Source organism: Oncorhynchus keta, chromosome 19 (genome assembly GCF_023373465.1).
Source record: "Oncorhynchus keta strain PuntledgeMale-10-30-2019 chromosome 19, Oket_V2, whole genome shotgun sequence".
Lineage (NCBI taxonomy): Eukaryota > Metazoa > Chordata > Actinopteri > Salmoniformes > Salmonidae > Oncorhynchus > Oncorhynchus keta.
The window spans coordinates 55,550,005-55,570,072 of record NC_068439.1 but is presented as its reverse complement, the minus strand read 5'-3'; the positions used below and the strand labels follow the sequence as shown (position 1 = coordinate 55,570,072).

Sequence of the window (20,068 nt, the reverse complement as noted above, 5' to 3'; positions counted from 1 at the left end):
GTTAAAATTGGCAAAAAACACACACATTTCTTCACACAGGGTCGTGGGGTTAGACAGGGATGCAGCTTAAGCCCCACCCTCTTCAACATATATATCAACGAACTGGCGCGGGCACTAGAAAAGTCTGCAGCACCCAGCCTCCCCCTGCTAGAATCCGAAGTCAAATGTCTGCTGTTTGCTGATGATCTGGTGCTTCTGTCACCAACCAAGGAGGGCCTACAGCAGCACCTAGATCTTATGCACAGATTCTGTCAGACCTGGGCCCTGACAGTAAATCTCAGTAAGACCAAAATAATGGTGTTCCAAAAAAGGTTGAGTCACCAGGACCACAAATACAAATTCCATCTCGACACTGTTGCCCTAGAGCACACAAAAAACTATACATACCTTGGCCTAAACATCAGCGCCACAGGTAACTTCCACAAAGGTGTGAACGATCTGAGAGACAAGGCAAGAAGGGCATTCTATGCCATCAAAAGAAACATAAATTTCAACATACCAATTAGGATTTGGCTAAAAATACTTGAATCAGTCATAGAGCCCATTGCCCTTTATGGTTGTGAGGTCTGGGGTCCGCTCACCAACCAAGACTTCACAAAATGGGACAAACACCAAATTGAGACTCTGCACGCAGAATTCTGCAAAAATATCCTCCGTGTACAACGTAAAACACCAAATAATGCATGCAGAGCAGAATTAGGCCGATACCCACTAATTATCAAAATCCAGAAAAGAGCCATTAAATTCTACAACCACCTAAAAGGAAGCGATTCACAAACCTTCCATAACAAAGCCATCACAAACAGAGAGATGAACCTGGAGAAGAGTCCCTAAGCAAACTGGTCCTGGGGCTCTGTTCACAAACACAAACACACCCTACAGAGCCCCAGGACAACAGCACAATTAGACCCAACCAAATCATGAGAAAACAAAAAGATAATTACTTAACACATTGGAAAGAATTAACAAAAAAACAGAGCAAACTAGAATGCTATTTGGCCCTACACAGAGAGTACACAGCGGCAGAATACCTGACCACTGTGACTGACCCAAAATTAAGGAAAGCTTTGACTATGTACAGACTCAGTGAGCATAGCCTTGCTATTGAGAAAGGCCGCCGTAGGCAGACATGGCTCTCAAGAGAAGACAGGCTATGTGCTCACTGCCCACAAAATGAGGTGGAAACTGAGCTGCACTTCCTAACCTCCTGCCCAATGTATGACCATATTAGAGAGACATATTTCCCCCAGATCACACAGATCCACAAAGAATTCGAAAACATATCCAATTTTGAAAAACTCCCATACCTACTGGGTGAAATTCCACAGTGTGCCATCACAGCAGCAAGATTTGTGACCTGTTGCCACGAGAAAAGGGCAACCAGTGAAGAACAAACACCATTGTAAATACAACCCATATTTATGCTTATTTATTTTATCTTGTGTCCTTTAATTATTTGTACATTGTGTATATATATATATATATATATATATATACATATATATATATATATATATATATATATATATATATATATATATATATATATATATATATATATATATATATAATATGACATTTGTAATGTCTTTACTGTTTTGAAACTGTTGTATGTGTAATGTTTACTGTTAATTTTTGTTGTTTTTCACTTTATATATTCACTTTGTATGTTGTCTACCTCACTTGCTTTGGCAATGTTAACACATGTTTCCCATGCCAATAAAGCCCTTGAATTGAATTGAATTGAGAGAGATGGAGAAAGAAACCAAGAGGGAGAGAGGAGAGAGAGAGAGAGAGAGAGAGAGAGAGAGAGAGAGAGAGAGAGAGAGAGAGAGAGAGAGAGAGAGAGCGAGAGAGAGAGATGGAGAGAGAGATAGGTGGAGAAATAAACCAAGAGGGAGAGAGGGAGACAGAGAGAGAGAGAGAGAGAGATGGGGAAAGAAACCAAGAGGGAGAGAGGGAGACACAGAGACAGAGAGACAGAGAGAGCGAGAGAGGGAGAGTGAGAGATGGAGAGAGACGGAGAGAGATGGAGAAAGAAACCAAGAGGGAGAGAGGGAGACAGAGAGACAGAGAGAGAGAGGGGGGAGGGAGAGAGAGAGAGAGAGAGTAGTGGAGAAAGAAACCAAGAGGGAGAGAGGGAGGGAGGGAGGGAGAGAGAGAGAGAGAGAGAGAGAGAGAGAGAGAGAGAGAGAGAGAGAGAGAGAGAGAGAGAGATGGAGAAAGAAACCAAGAGGGAGACAGAGAGAGAGAGGGGGAGAGGGAGATTGTACTTTATATAGAAGCCCTACTGCATATATTCATCATAAAATAGTTATTCCTTCTGCTAGAACACGTTCTCCTTCGTCTCAGAGACGAACTGGCTGCAGCTATGGGAGCAATAACAGCGAGACTTCACACTGCGCACTTTATAACACATTCTCACACACTACCTAGGTAATAACACAGACACGTGCCACTCACACACACACGATGCTGTTAATATCACACACATACACCATCTGCTAATAACCTCATCTGTATGTCGTGTCCTCCTCAAATCTCGGTCATCAATCGCTTGTCTCCAAACAGGCCTTTGCAGCTCTCTTTTCTTACAGTCCTTCACTACCTCATACCCTTCATACTGTTGCTTAACTGACTTGTTCCTCGGCCCTTGAAATGGAAGAGGAGGGTTCTGTTTAAAATGTCACCATATTACCTTGATGTATTCCCCCTAGGGGCCGGGTCACAAGTAGTACCCTCTAAGAGAACATTTGGAACGTAGAACAGGTGTTGTCCAGTGGAAATGATGTATCTCTGCCAGGAAACCTATTTCACTTTTTTCTCCTTTTCTATGAATGCAGGTTTTATGGAGATTGAAATGTTTTCTATTGTTTAACACTCATGAATGCACACGTCTTTCCACGTTCTTTGTGTGTTCTGGTCTCATGGACATGGTTTTACTGAATCTTTGTATGTTTATTTGTTAGGCAATATTGGAAACCGTGCTTTACGCAAGTAGACCATTTGCTCACAAAAAAATGTCTTACCAAGTTTTTTTTAAATTAAACTTACAACTAAACTTTTATGTTGAAACTAACTTTTCTTTATAAACAAGGCTAAATAACTTATCTAAATCGGTGTCTAAATGTGAATGATGACTGTTTGACAGTTGCCTTTGCCAACTGTTTTAAGCTGTTCTCTAAACTTTCAAACTTTAAAGGACCAAGCGATGTTGAGCGCTATCAAATGGCTAATAAGAAAATCCCATTCAATTATAAGAGGCCGGTAGAAGATTGGCTACAGGAGAAAGGTAAACCTTTTACCAGATCTTCTAGATTGTTCTAGAATGTTTTTCTTTTCTTTTCATGTCATTGGCTTGTTCCCCCCTCAATCCTTCTACAATGAAAATTGCTTTTTAAACCCTTTAAACCATAATTAAACTAAACTTACTGTCAATTTTATTTTTGTTAGTTTTTACGTCAATTTTTTTAGTGCCATTTCCCTTTTGTCATTCTTGTTTAAAATCAGTTTGAATCATTGATGCTGAACAGTTAAAGGGACTGGTGTAATCCATAATACATGAACACATCTGAGAAATAAGTCTCAATCGTACAGCCAATAGGTGTTAAACAACAAAACCTTAGACTATGAATTGAGCGTCTTGCTCAAAGCTCATGCCATATTTGAGGACGAATGAAACAGAGGGCATATTTTGTACTGTTATTTATTTGGTGCCTATTGTTTTAGACTCATCTTGGTGCTGTGCAGAGCTATCACTGTGCATACTGCACTGAAATAGACTGCAATGAAATAGTCATTCTGGAATGAAATAGTCTGCTTTCATTCCAAACAGTGTTTTACTCTTCACTATCTAGTCGCTGCCACGCTACCGTTTATACTTTCTACTATACTACGTTTCCTGCTTGACGTAATATCATTATAAACTATGTTTAAAAGTCTTTGCCTAAACCTGTTAAGATGATTCTAAAGTCCCTTTAACAACATGTAAAAACCCCAAGGTTTCTGAATTCCCATAGTGTTACCACATGCATGAATCAACATGATATTTATTTTGATGTTACGATGATATTCCTTTTCCATGTCATCTCATGCCCAATCTATTTCAACTGGAATTGTGTATGTGACAAACGCAATAACCCTGCCGCGTGTGTGTGTGTGTGTGTGTGTGTGTGTGTGTGTGTGTGTGTGTGTGTGTGTGTGTGTGTGTGTGTGTGTGTGTGTGTGTGTGTGTGTGTGTGTGTGTGTGTGTGTGTGTGTGTGTGTGTGTGTGTGTGTGTGTGTGTGTGTGTGTGTGTGTGCGTGCGCGCGCGTGTGTGTTGTAGAAATGTGATTTCCAATTAAGAGTCCCCTGCATTCGGCAAGTGTTATTTGTACATTTCATTTCAGAAATGATGCATTAGCAATGTGTTCTGACTGCGACGTTTAACTCCCGTTTAATGACGTTTACCGTGGATGTCATGACAGGTACGAGAGTCTGTTAGTTACATTTGATCATGTTATATTACAATACAAAGGTAAGTTCAAAATAATTCGACTGCATATGATTATATTGCATTGTTCAGGGCATTGCAAGTGTGGTGAGCTCTGCTCTTCTTCTTTTTTTTTCATAAGACAAAGACCTTTTCCAAACACACTTAACAGACTTTATTTTCGATGGTTTATTTACATACGAAAGCAACTAAAACATTAACACATTGAATATACAGCCGTCTAGATACAGTGCAACATCACACCATAACTTAACCTGACTCCCAGTGCTTCTCCCCAATTGACCGTTAGAGTATATTATAAGTGCAGAGTACTTAAACGATTTGAGTACAACCAACTTATGGACATTATGAGTGCAGGCTACTTTAAATGGATCAATTTCAACCCATTAAAGTGCATTGTAATGGTGTCCTCCCTGCTGTCCCCCTCCCTTCTCCTCTCAGGCCGGCAGCTCACCATCTTCAACACCCAGGCTACCATCTCTATAGGCGGTAATGACCGTAAACGTCCCTACCAGGGACAGCTGTCCGGTCTCTACTACAACGGCCTCAAGGTATATAAAAACTCTTTTGTTCCCACGTAGTGTTGCAAATGCCCGGTAACTTCCCCATACTTCCGCTAACTTTCCCCAAATTCAAACCAGGATTTCTGGAAAACCAGGGAAGTTCGCTGGAAGAATTGTGTAAGGGTAGTGTGCAATGAAATATGAGATGTGTACAATGTGTATGACAAACATGGGTCTTTCTATAAACTAGGGCACCAGGGAGGGTTTCCTACGCTGGACAACTTGTTACAGCTGTTGACAAGTCATCGATAATAATCGGACCATTTGTTTCATGTCATTACATGAAGATATAAAGGCACATACCGTGTCTATATTCCATGAAATTCACAGGTTGATTTAAAACCTGTAACCCTTTCTCATGGTTGGCGTCTTGATGGATTTGTCCAAAATCGTGTGACATAAAATGGCATTGACGTGGTTATTCAATGATCGTGTAGCCTATAATACTTGCTGGATGCACATTTGGTGTTGAGCTGTTTTGAGTAGGCTTCGCCGTGATCATTTCACACATCCTCATCCGATCCAGGAAGGAATCGTCTGAATTGACAGTCAAGTGAGGAACAGTTGTTGTGGTGGCACATGCGATCCTACAAGAGCCCGAGTGCTGAAAATAAAAAGGTGTCTGCGAGGAATGTCCAGAGATGTTGTACGTCTCATTCATTATGCCGGTGAAGGTGGCTGTGCCTAGATCCAAGTTGCATCTAACATCCCTAGCGAACTGATGTCGACAATCTGTTGTTGTCTGGTTGATTTACAGCAGGGTCTCGTTAGATTTAACACAGAACGCATCGAGGTAATGAGTTGATGTTTGCATATGTCTTTGTGCCTCGGATTGGACACCGAGTCTACTGTGCATAATTGTGCAGGATAGACTATTGCGCAACACCCAACGCTGTTCATATTCATTGTTCTTGATGTACTGACAACAAATGACATGGCCTAGTGGGCTTCTTCACAATATGATCTGGTAATGAAATACCATGACAAATATATTTCAGTTTCCATGTTACACCTGCAATTTTAAACAATACAAGGGGTTTGAAGTAGCCTACTTGAACTTGAATTTGGAGCTAAAAAAAAAATGCAACTACTGGAATAGTCCTACCTTGAAATTCCCCAATTTGTTGCTGGAAAAGTCCTGGTAATTATTGTACTCAATTCTTAAGTTCCCCTGCTCCCTTATAACTTTCCATGATTTCATTTTTGATCCGTTTTTGTGAGAGGTGTGGCCACTTTCGTTTGTTTCCCGGTGCTTTAGTTGACAGGCTTTGTGGAGCTAATCTGTTGCAGTAAAACCATGTGCGCTTCGCCAGCGCTGAAGACGTCTATATCAGTCTGCTAATACAGGACTAGTAAAGGCCCAGAGCACTAATTTTGTGTTGTTTAAAAAAAAAACTAAATGTAGACCTATTTGAGTGTTTACCAGCATTTGTAACTTGAGTCTGATAATTATCTGTACAAAACTAGTTCATCTGATAATACTTGGGAATCTAAAAAATAATTGCTTAATATATGTCTTCTAGTTTCTTGAAATACTTTGCATAATTCAACTTATTTCTATGTGAAAACTGAAATGGTCTATTTCATTCCGTTTTAGTGGCCTCTTGTCCAAACATACATTTTCATGTTTGTCACTCGTGGGAATCAAACCCACAATCCTTGCATTGCAAGCTCCATGCTCTACCAACGAAGCCACATCATCACAAACCACTTGATGTCTCAATGTACTCAATTACTGTATTGGTCATTGCTTTTCTTCATGGTGATGGAAAGTCAAAAGGTACAAACCTAAACCTACAATACAGTAATGTACATTTACATTAAATGGTTTGTACGGTTGGTAAATGAATACTGCACAGAAAGTAGTTGTTTCCATGTTATTTGATCGAGAAAAATATTGAATTTGGTGGATGTTTTTGTCTTTGCCCATAACTTTGCACCTTGTGATGTACATGTTTGAGGACACAGGGTTTTGTTCTTTCTGGATTCCATTAGAATGACAATCACAGAGGAAAAGGGACAGGTCAACATCTCTTACAATTCCAACTATTTAATCCGGCAAGGTACTGTCCTTAACTATACAAGTGGAGATGCTGGAAAAATAAACGTTTGCTGGTGCTACAGATGTCTATATCTGTCTGCTAATACTAGATAAAGGCCCAGCGCACTACTTTTGTGAGAAATATATTTTTCAAAAGATAATATACACTGCTCAAAAAAATAAAGGGAACACTAAAATAACGCATCCTAGATCTGAATGAATGAAATATTCTTATTAAATACTTTTTTCTTTACATAGTTGAATGTGCTGACAACAAAATCACACAAAAATGATCAATGGAAATCAAATTTATCAACCCATTGAGGTCTGGATTTGGAGTCACACTCAAAATTAAAGTGGAAAACCACACTACAGGCTGAGCCAACTTTGATGTAATGTCCTTAAAACAAGTCAAAATGAGGCTCAGTAGTGTGTGTGGACTCCACGTGCCTGTATGACCTCCCTACAATGCCTGGGCATGCTCCTGATGAGGTGGTGGATGGTCTCCTGAGGGATCTCCTCCCAGACCTGGACTAAAGCATCCGCCAACTCCTGGACAGTCTGTGGTGCAACGTGGCGTTGGTGGATGGAGCGAGACATGGATTCAGGTCTGGGAAACGGGCGGGCCAGTCCATAGCATCAATGCCTTCCTCTTGCAGGAACTGCTGACACACTCCAGCCACATGAGGTCTAGCATTGTCTTGCATTAGGAGGAACCCAGGGCCAACCGCACCAGCATATGGTCTCACAAGGGGTCTGAGGATCTCATCTCGGTACCTAATGGCAGTCAGGCTACCTCTGGCGGCCCTCCAAAGAAATGCCACCCCACACCATGACTGGAGGATGTTGCAGGCAGCAGAACATTCTCCACGGCGTCTCCAGACTCTGTCACGTCTGTCACATGTGCTCAGTGTGAACCTGCTTTCACCTGTGAAGAGCACAGGGCGCCAGTGGCGAATTTGCCGATCTTGGTGTTCTCTGGCAAATGCTAAACGTCCTGCACGGTGTTGGGCTGTAAGCACAACCCCCACCTGTGGACGTCGGGCCCTCATACCACCCTCATGGAATCTGTTTCTGATCGTTTGAGCAGACACATGCACATTTGTGGCCTGCTGGAGGTCATTTTGCAGGGCTCTGGCAGTGCTCCTCCTGCTCCTCCTTGCACAAAGGCGGAGGTAGCGGTCCTGCTGCTGGGTTGTTGCCCTCCTACGGCCTCCTCCACGTCTCCTGATGTACTGGCCTGTCTCCTGGTAGCGCCTCCATGCTCTGGACACTACGCTGACAGACACAGCAAACCTTCTTGCCACAGCTCGCATTGATGTACCATCCTGGATGAGCTGCACTACCTGAGCAACTTGTGTGGGTTGTAGACTCCGTCTCATGCTACCACTAGAGTGAAAGCACCGCCAGCATTCAAAAGTGACCAAAACATCAGCCAGGAAGCATAGGAACTGAGAAGTGGTCTGTGGTCACCACCTGCAGAACCACTCCTTTAGTGGGGGTGTCTTGCAAATTGCCTATAATTTCCACCTGTTGTCTATTACATTTGCACAACATGTGAAATTTATTGTCAATCAGTGTTGCTTCCTAAGTGGACAGTTTGATTTCACAGAAGTGTGATTGACTTGGAGTTACATTGTGTTGTTTAAGTGTTCCCTTTATTCTTTTGAGCAGTGTATGTTATATTATAAAAACAGAGATGGTGAGATTAAGGCTACTGCTCTTCATGGATTTATTATATGTGCCTGTGTTGTCCACATAGGCTGCAGAAAAATCGTCATGCATGCATCCAATTTATTTATTCAGGCAAGTCCACATTATTCTCACATACATTGTCTTAGAATACAATAATAATTTGAAATCAAGCTTTTGCAAGGCCTAAAAAAATGCATAATTCTTAAAGTGGTAGTGGTTCAATATTAAGGGCAATATGTACATACATCTAAATTATTCAATTTGAGTCATTTAAGCAGAGCTCTTATCCAGAGCGACTTACAGGCACAATTAGGGTCAAGTGCACATCGACAGATTTTTCACATAGTCGGCACTGGGATTTGAACCAGCAACCTTTTGGTTACTGGCCCAATGCCCTTAACTGCCAGGCTACTTGCTACACAGGTTCTTGGATATTTAAAAGAAGTGCTTGAATAAGTCCCTGAAAGGGCTTGAATTTGACTTGCTAATGTATAAATCAACCCTGCTTAAAGGATGTATAGTCCTGTTATTGTAAGTGGAGCTATGAGCTCATTTGCATATATTTCTCTAAGTACACATGTGGAACTGCATAATAATCTTTTCTTTGTTTTGTTTCAAACCATTTTTAAATGTTGATCCCAATGTCACACATGGACCCACACGGGTAATGTGTAGTTTAGGCCTATTTCTATCAGTGGAGGCTGGTGGGAGGAGCTATAGGAGGATGGGCTCATTGTAATGGCTGGAATGAAATTAATAGTGTTCCATTTAACATATAGAAACCACATGTTTGACTCTGTTCCATTTATTCCATTCCATCCATTACAACGAGCCCATCCTCCTATAGCTCCTCCCACCAGCCTCCACGGATTTCTCGATATATATATGTGTCAACTGGGCAATGTATCGCGTGTTTAAGACTATTGTCCACTCTGAGACAATAAAGTTTATCCAATCCTATCGCAAGGTCCTCAACATGGCTGCCGAAGGCCACGCCAACATCAAGGTGAACGGGAGCGTGCGATTGGTGGGGGATGTACCCACCAGTAGGGGCGCTGCCCGCACCACCACCTCCGTGCCACCTGAGATGTCCACCACCTTCATAGAGACCACCACCACTCTGTCTACGACCACCACGAGGAAACAGCGCTCTCCACCCACCATTCAGGTAGGGGATTGGGGGAATAAAGAGATAGAAGGGATAAGGTTTGTGAGAGACTTGGTTTGTTTGGTGGGAAGAGGAATTATCTTGGAGGGAGGGAATGGAGAGATCTGTGAGTGAGAGATGAGATTGTTACAGCATATTACATGGTGGACATACTCAAACAATCTATTGTTCATCCTATAGCTTGTTCTCCATCTTCTTTTTAAATAGCGAGCCAGCATGATTTCATCTTTTTTTTCTCTTTCCCCTGAATAATCAAAACTAATTTTCTCATGCTGTCTCTTGTCTCCCTGCAGCAGACATATAGTGAGCAATATGTTTGGAACATCAAATCGCAATAAGATTGCTCATATCGTGAGCCCGAGTTTAACTTGGCCAGTCTTCAAGCCTTACCCCATAGAAATAGAATCCATAGAACAGTTATTCCCATTTAGTTCAACGTCCTGTGGGTATTTACCCATTCTAGAGATTCTATTTCTATGCCTATCCTATCATGTTAGCCCCAGATCTGGGGATGGAGATAGGGTCCCATTTCGGTCTCCCCGAGAGTGTGTGGCACCCTATTCCCTTTGTAGTGCACTACTTTTAACCAGGGCCTATAGGACTCTGGTCAAAACTAGTGCACTATGTATGGGATATAGTGCCAACCGGGACACATCATGGATGCCTCTCTCCTCCTTTATTCCCTACCCTGCCCCCGCCACGCCATATAACAGAGGGCTTTGTGAAACGCATCCTGACTCTAAGCCAATGAATGTCTCCGGCTTGCCAAGAAAGTAATCACGGTGAGCGTTGCGTTGACGCCCGGAGGACAAATTGAACTGGCGGTGTTCATATTAAAGCCATAACTCTCCCCGGAGCCCTGGAGCACAGGGCCAAGCGACAGACACAAGAGCTTTTATCTGCCTCGCACCTTTAAACAGATTGTCCAGCGCCTCAATAATGATGACCTCTCATGTCATCGCTGCCTGTTGTAGGACTTCATCAACTCAAGGCAGCACAGGGGAAAGAGATGAGAAATGCTCTGCCTGTGTCCCAAATGGCACCCTTCTCTCCATGGTCAAAAGTAGTGCACTATACAGGGATTAAGGTGCCATTTGGGATGCACAAATTGTAATACCACTTCAGCATTTTCCAGTTGTACTTAGGTACTGAATGCTTTGGCGTCTCTATAAAAGCACTGTCATCAGCATCAATGATCTCCAATGTCAAGCTTCATTATGTCTGGCATGAATGTCAGGAGCCTAGCAGAACGTCCTGTTGCTGCCTTGTATTCCATCTGTCTGAATGGCGGGCACACATGTACACACACACACACACATACACATTATGGGCATCAATAGGGCATTATGCCGGTGCCGTCCTGCTGATTCGGATCCATTTCAAAACCTTTTCTCTCTCTCCCCTGCCTGTCTGTCTCTCCTGCCTGCTGCACCAACAAGGTCACCATGAAAGATAGGCCGTAATGTTAGGGAGAAAAATAGTGTTTTATGCCACAGACTATCAATTACAGGATGACAGTCAATAATGGCCTTCCTTTCTTTCTTTCCTTCCTCATGAATGATTTCTTTATGAGACCACCTCTTCTCATTGTAGAATAATGGCATATTTTGGTGACTGATACCAAGCATACACATAAACAAATATGCATAAGCATGCCAGCTTTGCAAGTCATGTTGTTTTTAACAAATGTGTATTGGCCAGACCAGGGGCGCAACTTTAGTTTTAGAAGAAATAAAAATAATTAGAAGAAATACAGACCAGGGGCAAAAATGCAATTTCACAATGTGGCCCCACCGTCCCCAGTGAAAGTTGCGCCCCTGCGCCAGGCCGATCTCCATTTGCAAGCTCTAGATACATGTTATTCTTTCTCCTCTCTTGACTGTTTATGTGAACTCTTCCTCAAGTCCCAGGGCTGTAGCCATTTTGATTCAGAGCATTGTGTCACACGTTGTGAATTCATTTTCCTCGGGCTGTGGATTACAGCTCCCGGGTTGATTGTCAACTATGTGGCATGAGAAGAGGTGAGAGGAGAACCTGTATGGGTTGGCAGATATCCCAGACCTTAGGAAGACAGGGTGAGGAGGACAGGAAGTGGGTAGATCGAGGAGGAGTTTGAGGAGAGGTGTGGAGTTGAGGGGGTAGACTAAATGATGCTGCAGAGTCTTGCTTGGCACCTGGCTGTGAGTTTGTGTGTGAGATTGAAAAAGAGAGAGAGAGACAGAAAGAGACAGAAAGAGAGAGAGAGAGAGAGAGAGAGAGAGAGAGAGAGAGAGAGAGAGAGAGAGAGAGAGAGAGAGAGAGAGACTGAATTGGAGCTAACTGCAGGGGAGGGAGACAGAGAGAAACAGAGACAAAGGGAGACAGAGAGAAACAGAGAGAGACAGAGACAGAGAGAGACAGAGAGAAACAGAGACAGAGAGAGACAGAGAGAAACAGAGACAGAGAGAGAGAAACAGAGACAGAGAGAGACAGAGAGAAACAGAGACAGAGAGAGACAGAGAGAAACAGAGACAGAGAGAGACAGAGAGAAACAGAGACAGAGAGAGACAGAGAGAAACAGAGACAGAGAAAGACAGAGAGAAACAGAGACAGAGAGAGACAGAGAGAAACAGAGACAGAGAGAGACAGAGAGAAACAGAGACAGAGGGAGACAGAGAGAAACAGAGACAGAGGGAGACAGAGAGAAACAGAGACAGAGGGAGACAGAGAGAAACAGAGACAGAGGGAGACAGAGAGAAACAGAGACAGAGGGAGACAGAGAGAAACAGAGACAGAGAGAGACAGAGAGAAACAGAGACAGAGGGAGACAGAGAGAAACAGAGACAGAGAGAGACAGAGTGAAACAGAGACAGTGGGAGACAGAGAGAAACAGAGACAGAGAGACAGAGAGAAACGGATGGAGACAGAGAGAAACAGAGACAGAGGGAGACAGATGGAGACAGAGAAAACAGAGACAGTGGGAGACAGAGAGAAACAGAGACAGAGAGAGACAGAGAGAAACAGAGACAGAGAGAGACAGAGAGAAACAGAGACAGAGAGAGACAGAGAGAAACAGAGACAGAGAGACAGAGAGAAACAGAGACAGAGAGAGACAGAGACAGAGGGAGACAGAGAGAAACAGAGACAGGGAGACAGAGAGAAACAGAGACAGAGGGAGACAGAGAGAAACAGAGACAGAGGGAGACAGAGAGAAACAGAGACAGAGGGAGACAGAGAGAAACAGAGACAGAGGGAGACAGAGGGAGACAGAGAGAGAAAGAGAAAAACAGAGACAGTGGGAGACAGAGAGAAACAGAGACAGAGGGAGACAGAGAGAAACAGAGACAGAGGGAGACAGAGAGAGACAGAGAGAAACAGAGACAGTGGGAGACAGAGAGAAACAGAGACAGAGGGAGACGGATGGAGACAGAGAGAAACAGAGACAGAGGGAGACGGATGGAGACAGAGAGAAACAGAGACAGAGGGAGACAGAGAGAAACAGAGGGAGACAGAGAGAAACAGAGACATAGAGAAGGAGAAAGAGAGAGAAAAGTGGGGGTAGAAGATAGAGAGTCAATCACACGCTTAATTAATGATAGTCACTGTGGGAGATAGGCGGACTGGATCTCAGGGAGGCCTGGAGGCCCGGGCTGGGACAGGGTGGGAGGAGGGATGGAGGGGGAAATATATCCAGTGATCTGTGATCTGTCTGTCCCAGAGGGAGTACAGTATGTCTGGCACAGAGGGAGGATGATACTGATGCTCCACAGGGGCCAGAGATTGGGTTCCATCTGTGCCCCATAGCTATGAGAAATCAGACAGAGGAGAGGCTAACATTAGAGAGAGTTCCCAAATGAATGGAAAATATAATCACCATCTGAAATAGTAACCATCTAATTGCACCATCCTCAAAGCAGAGGTGGTAAACCCAAAGCAGAGGTAGTAAACCCAAAACAGAGGTGGTAAACCCAAAGCAGAGGTAGTAAACCCAAAACAGAGGTGGTAAACCCAAAGCAGAGGTAGTAAACCTAAAACAGAGGTGGTAAACCCAAAGCAGAGGTGGTAAACCCAAAGCAGAGGTGGTAAACCCAAAGCAGAGGTGGTAAACCCAAAGCAGAGGTAGTAAACCCAAAACAGAGGTGGTAAACCCAAAGCAGAGGTAGTAAACCCAAAACAGAGGTGGTAAACCCAAAGCAGAGGTGGTAAACCCAAAGCAGAGGTGGTAAACCCAAAGCAGAGGTAGTAAACCCAAAACAGAGGTAGTAAACCCAAAACAGAGGTGGTAAACCCAAAACAGAGGTGGTAAACCCAAAGCAGAGGTGGTAAACCCAAAGCAGAGGTAGTAAACCCAAAACAGAGGTGGTAAACCCAAAGCAGAGGTAGTAAACCCAAAACAGAGGTGGTAAACCCAAAGCAGAGGTGGTAAACCCAAAGCAGAGGTGGTAAACCCAAAGCAGAGGTGGTAAACCCAAAGCAGAGGTGGTAAACCCAAAGCAGAGGTGGTAAACCCAAAGCAGAGGTGGTAAACCCAAAGCAGAGGTGGTAAACCCAAAGCAATAGCTTCAACTGTGCCTATCATGCATATCAACCTTATGGTTGTGAATCAAGGTGTTCACAGATACAGAGACATTTACGTCCAGCTCAGTTCTGTAAGCAGGGGGGGAATCGCACTCTACCTGGACAAGGTACTGTGTAGACTGAGCATCTGCCGAATGAAGATACTGTATAGACTGAGCGGCTGCCTAGAGAAGATACTGTATAGACTGAGCATCTGCCGAAAGAAGATACTGTAAAGCCTGAGAGGCTGCCTAGAGAAGGTACTGTATAGACTGAGCGCCTGCCTAGAGAAGATACTGTATAGACTGAGCTGCTGCCTAGAGAAGATACTGTATAGACTGAGCTGCTGCCTAGAGAAGGTACTGCATAGACTGAGCGCCTGCCTAGAGAAGGTACTGTATAGACTGAGCTGCTGCCTAGAGAAGATACTGTATAGACTGAGCTGCTGCCTAGAGAAGGTACTGTATAGACTGAGCGCCTGCCTAGAGAAGGTACTGTATAGACTGAGCGCCTGCCTAGAGAAGATACTGTATAGACTGAGCGCCTGCCTAGAGAATATACTGTATAGACTGAGCTGCTCCCTAGAGAAGATACTGTATAGACCGAGCGCCTGCCTAGAGAAGGTACTGTATAGACTGAGCGCCTGCCTAGAGAAGATACTGTATAGACTGAGCTGCTGCCTAGAGAAGATACTGTATAGACTGAGCTGCTGCCTAGAGAAGGTACTGTATAGACTGAGTGCCTGCCTAGAGAAGGTACTGTATAGACTGAGCGCCTGCCTAGAGAAGATACTGTATAGACTGAGCGCCTGCCTAGAGAATATACTGTATAGACTGAGCTGCTGCCTAGAGAAGATACTGTATAGACTGAGCGGCTGCCTAGAGAAGATACTGTATAGACTGAGCTGCTCCCTAGAGAAGATACTGTATAGACTGAGCTGCTGCCTAGAGAAGATACTGTATAGACCGAGCGCCTGCCTAGAGAAGGTACTGTATAGACTGAGCGCCTGCCTAGAGAAGATACTGTATAGACTGAGCTGCTGCCTAGAGAAGATACTGTATAGACTGAGCTGCTGCCTAGAGAAGGTACTGTATAGACTGAGTGCCTGCCTAGAGAAGGTACTGTATAGACTGAGCGCCTGCCTAGAGAAGATACTGTATAGACTGAGCGCCTGCCTAGAGAATATACTGTATAGACTGAGCTGCTGCCTAGAGAAGATACTGTATAGACTGAGCTGCTCCCTAGAGAAGATACTGTATAGACTGAGCTGCTTCCTAGAGAAGATACTGTAGAGACTGAGCGGCTGCCTAGAGAAGATACTGTATAGACTGAGAGGCTGCCTAGAGAAGATACTGTATAGACTGAGAGGCTGCCTAGAGAAGATACTGTATAGACTGAGAGGCTGCCTAGAGAAGATACTGTATAGACTGAGCGGCTGCCTAGAGAAGATACTGTATAGACTGAGTGGCTGCCAAGAGAAGATACTGTATAGACTGAGAGGCTGCCGAGAGAAGATACTGTATAGACTGAGCGGCTGCCAAGAGAAGATACTGTATAGACTGAGCGGCTGCCTAGAGAAGATACTGTATAGACTGAGCGGCTGCCTAGAGAAGATACTGTATAGACTGAGCTGCTCCCTAGAGAAGATACTGTATAGACTGAGCTGCTGCCTAGAGAAGATACTGTATAGACTGAGAGGCTGCCGAGAGAAGATACTGTATAGACTGAGAGGCTGCCGAGAGAAGATACTGTATAGACTGAGCGGCTGCCAAGAGAAGATACTGTATAGACTGAGCGGCTGCCTAGAGAAGATACTGTATAGACTGAGCGGCTGCCTAGAGAAGATACTGTATAGACTGAGCTGCTCCCTAGAGAAGATACTGTATAGACTGAGCTGCTGCCTAGAGAAGATACTGTATAGGCTGAGAGGCTGCCAAGAGAAGATACTGTATAGACTGAGAGGCTGCCTAGAGAAGATACTGTATAGACTGAGAGGCTGCTGAGAGAAGATACTGTATAGACTGAGAGGCTGCCTAGAGAAGATACTGTATAGACTGAGCTGCTGCCTAGAGAAGATACTGTACAGACTGAGCGGCTGCCTAGAGAAGATACTGTATAGGCTGAGAGGCTGCCAAGAGAAGATACTGTATAGACTGAGAGGCTGCCTAGAGAAGATACTGTATAGACTGAGAGGCTGCTGAGAGAAGATACTGTATAGACTGAGAGGCTGCCTAGAGAAGATACTGTATAGACTGAGAGGCTGCCTAGAGAAGATACTGTATAGACTGATGCCTAGAGAAGATACTGTATAGACTGAGAGTCTGCTGAGAGAAGATACTGTATAGACTGAGAGGCTGCCTAGAGAAGATACTGTATAGACTGAGCGGCTGCCTAGAGAAGATACTGTATAGACTGAGCGGCTGCCTAGAGAAGATACTGTATAGACTGAGAGGCTGCTGAGAGAAGATACTGTATAGACTGAGAGGCTGCCTAGAGAAGATACTGTATAGACTGAGAGGCTGCCTAGAGAAGATACTGTATAGACTGAGAGGCTGCCTAGAGAAAATGTATTTGGAGTGACTGTACTTCCATGTTTTCCTCTGTTTAGCAACACTTTATTTGATCTGTTTCTGATCCTATGCCTCAGAGCCAGATTACTAATCCTAAGGATTTGAGTTCTTATTCCTTACCCCCCTTCTTATGGGGGGTGAGGAAAAGATGAGATGAAAGGAGGCTAGTGGATGGTGAGTCATTGTACTTTCATATATTCACACTCAGCATGACTTACACCCCAGTGTTAATCATAGAAAGACAGAGGGAGATATGAATATACCTTGTGAATGTGTCCCACACGGTGTTACTGAAAGTAGTTGTTGATTTGCTCAGTGTGTGGAGGTGTGATATGTCAACAGTGTGTGAGGCACTGTTGACATGGTGCACTAGGTTTGCCTCTGGTTGGAAACGGGAGCCAACAAGGGATCCTCCTCATTTCAACTATGTAGTCTATCTGGGGAGATGAACGTCTCTTTCTCAATTAACTCCATGCGCACACACACACACACACACACACACACACACACACACACACACACACACACACACACACACACACACACACACACACACACACACACACACACACACACACACACACACACACACACACACACACACACACACACACACACACACACACACACACACACACACACTGTCTGAGGGTCATTAGGATTGTAAGGCTGTAATCCAGTTTACCTGAGAGAGCCAGGCCTTGAAGGGGTGGGTTTGAAAGGAATTTGCGTTGTTTTCGTCGGTGTGAAATTGGTTTCGTCCATCATCTTCAAATAGGTAGGTTTGCATTGTTGGTGAGGGGAAAATGAATGGAGAAGAAGAATTGGTTGCGAAAATCATTGTCTTTGTGTTGTCTGCTGAAATGAATTACATTGTTACATTTAGAGAGGGTCACTTCTTTATGATGAAGTGTTTAATTAGTTCATTTTGTGTTCATTATTACCTATTAATAACACATTGCTACAATTGATTAGACATGTACCTCATGTTATTACTACTACCTGGATAAGGCTTTCTGAGAACATTATTTCATAACACTTTTCATCAATGCAACAGATAGCCATTACACATGATTTACGCACCACTGGGAGGCAACAATGGAGTTAAAAGATCTCTCAGGAGAGTTGTGGTAAGGAGGAGTAGGGATCTCTCAGGAGAGTTGTGGTAAGGAGGAGCAGGGATCTCTCAGGAGAGTTGTGGTAAGGAGGAGTAGGGATCTCTCAGGAGAGTTGTGGTAAGGAGGAGTAGGGATCTCTCAGGAGAGTTGTGGTAAGGAGGAGCAGGGATCTCTCAGGAGAGTTGTGGTAAGGAGGAGCAGGGATCTCTCAGGAGAGTTGTGGGAAGGAGGAGTAGTGATCTCTCAGGAGAGTTGTGGTAAGGAGGAGTAGGGATCTCTCAGGAGAGTTGTGGGAAGGAGGAGTAGGGATCTCTCAGGAGAGTTGTGGTAAGGAGGAGTAGGGATCTCTCAGGAGAGTTGTGGTAAGGAGGAGTAGGGATCTCTCAGGAGAGTTGTGGTAAGGAGGAGTAGGGATCTCTCAGGAGAGATGTGGTAAGGAGGAGTAGGGATCTCTCAGGAGAGTTGTGTTAAGGAGGAGCAGGGATCTCTCAGGAGAGTTGTGGTAAGGAGGAGTAGGGATCTCTCAGGAGAGTTGTGGTAAGGAGGAGTAGGGATCTCTCAGGAGAGTTGTGGTAAGGAGGAGAAAGGATCTCTCAGGAGAGTTGTGGTAAGGAGGAGTAGGGATCTCTCAGGAGAGTTGTGGTAAGGAGGAGTAGGGATCTCTCAGGAGAGTTGTGGTAAGGAGGAGTAGGGATCTCTCAGGAGAGTTGTGGTAAGGAGGAGCAGGGATCTCTCAGGAGAGTTGTGGTAAGGAGGAGCAGGGATCTCTCAGGAGAGTTGTGGTAAGGGGGAGTGGGGATCTCTCAGGAGAGTTGTGGTAAGGAGGAGTAGGGATCTCTCAGGAGAGTTGTGGTAAGGAGGAGTAGGGATCTCTCAGGAGAGTTGTGGTAAGGAGGAGTAGGGATCTCTCGGGAGAGTTGTGTTAAGGAGGAGTAGGGATCTCTCAGGAGAGTTGTGGTAAGGAGGAGTAGGGATCTCGCAGGGCAGTTGTGGTAAGGAGGAGTAGGGATCTCTCAGGAGAGTTGTGGTAAAGAGGAGTAGGGATCTCTCAGGAGAGTTGTGGTAAGGAGGAGTAGGGATCTCTCAGGAGAGTTGTGGTAAGGAGGAGTAGGGATCTCTCAGGAGAGTTGTGGTAAGGAGGAGTAGGGATCTCTCAAGAGAGTTGTGGTAAGGAGGAGTAGGGATCTCTCAGGAGAGTTGTGGTAAGGGGAGTAGGGATCTGTCATGAGAGTTGTGGTAAAGAGGAGTAGGGATCTCTCAGGAGAGTTGTGGTAAAGAGGAGTAGGGATCTCTCAGGAGAGTTGTGGTAAGGAGGAGTAGGGATCTCTCAGGAGAGTTGTGGTAAGGAGGAGTAGGGATCTCTCAGGAGAGTTGTGGTAAGGAGGAGTAGGGATCTCTCAGGAGAGTTGTGGTAAGGAGGAGTAGGGATCTCTCAGGAGAGTTGTGGTAAGGGGGAGTGGGGATCTCTCAGGAGAGTTGTGGTAAGGAGGAGTAGGGATCTCGCAGGACAGTTGTGGTAAGGAGGAGTAGGGTTCTCTCAGGACAGTTGTGGTAAGGAGGAGTAGGGATCTCTCAGGAGAGTTGTGGTAAGAAGGAGTAGGGATCTCTCAGGAGAGTTGTGGTAAGGAGGAGTAGGGATCTCTCAGGAGAATTGTGGTAAGGAGGAGTAGGGATCTCTCAGGAGAGTTGTGGTAAGGAGGAGCAGGGATCTCTCAGGAGAGTTGTGGTAAGGAGGAGTACGGATCTCTCAGGAGAGTTGTGGTAAGGAGGAGCAGGGATCTCTCATGAGAGTTGTGGTAAGGAGGAGCAGGGATCTCTCAGGAGAGTTGTGGTAAGGAGGAGCAGGGATCTCTCAGGAGAGTTGTGGGAAGGAGGAGTAGGGAT

At 44.5% G+C, this 20,068-nt stretch overlaps 1 protein-coding gene across 3 annotated transcripts in view; it reads left to right on the top strand.

The window, feature by feature from the left end:
• Nucleotides 1-20,068, top strand: part of LOC118397857 (neurexin-3b-like) — a 547,522-nt gene that overhangs the window by 489,416 nt on the left and 38,038 nt on the right. For 2 of the 3 annotated variants that reach the window (XM_052470831.1, XM_052470832.1), the window contains 3 exons: nt 3,203-3,292; nt 4,935-5,044; nt 9,760-9,960. In XM_052470831.1, coding sequence (XP_052326791.1) covers nt 3,203-3,292; nt 4,935-5,044; nt 9,760-9,960 — 401 coding nt within the window. The remainder of the gene's footprint in view (nt 1-3,202; nt 3,293-4,934; nt 5,045-9,759; nt 9,961-20,068) is intronic. The other variant, XM_052470833.1, reaches the window with a different exon arrangement.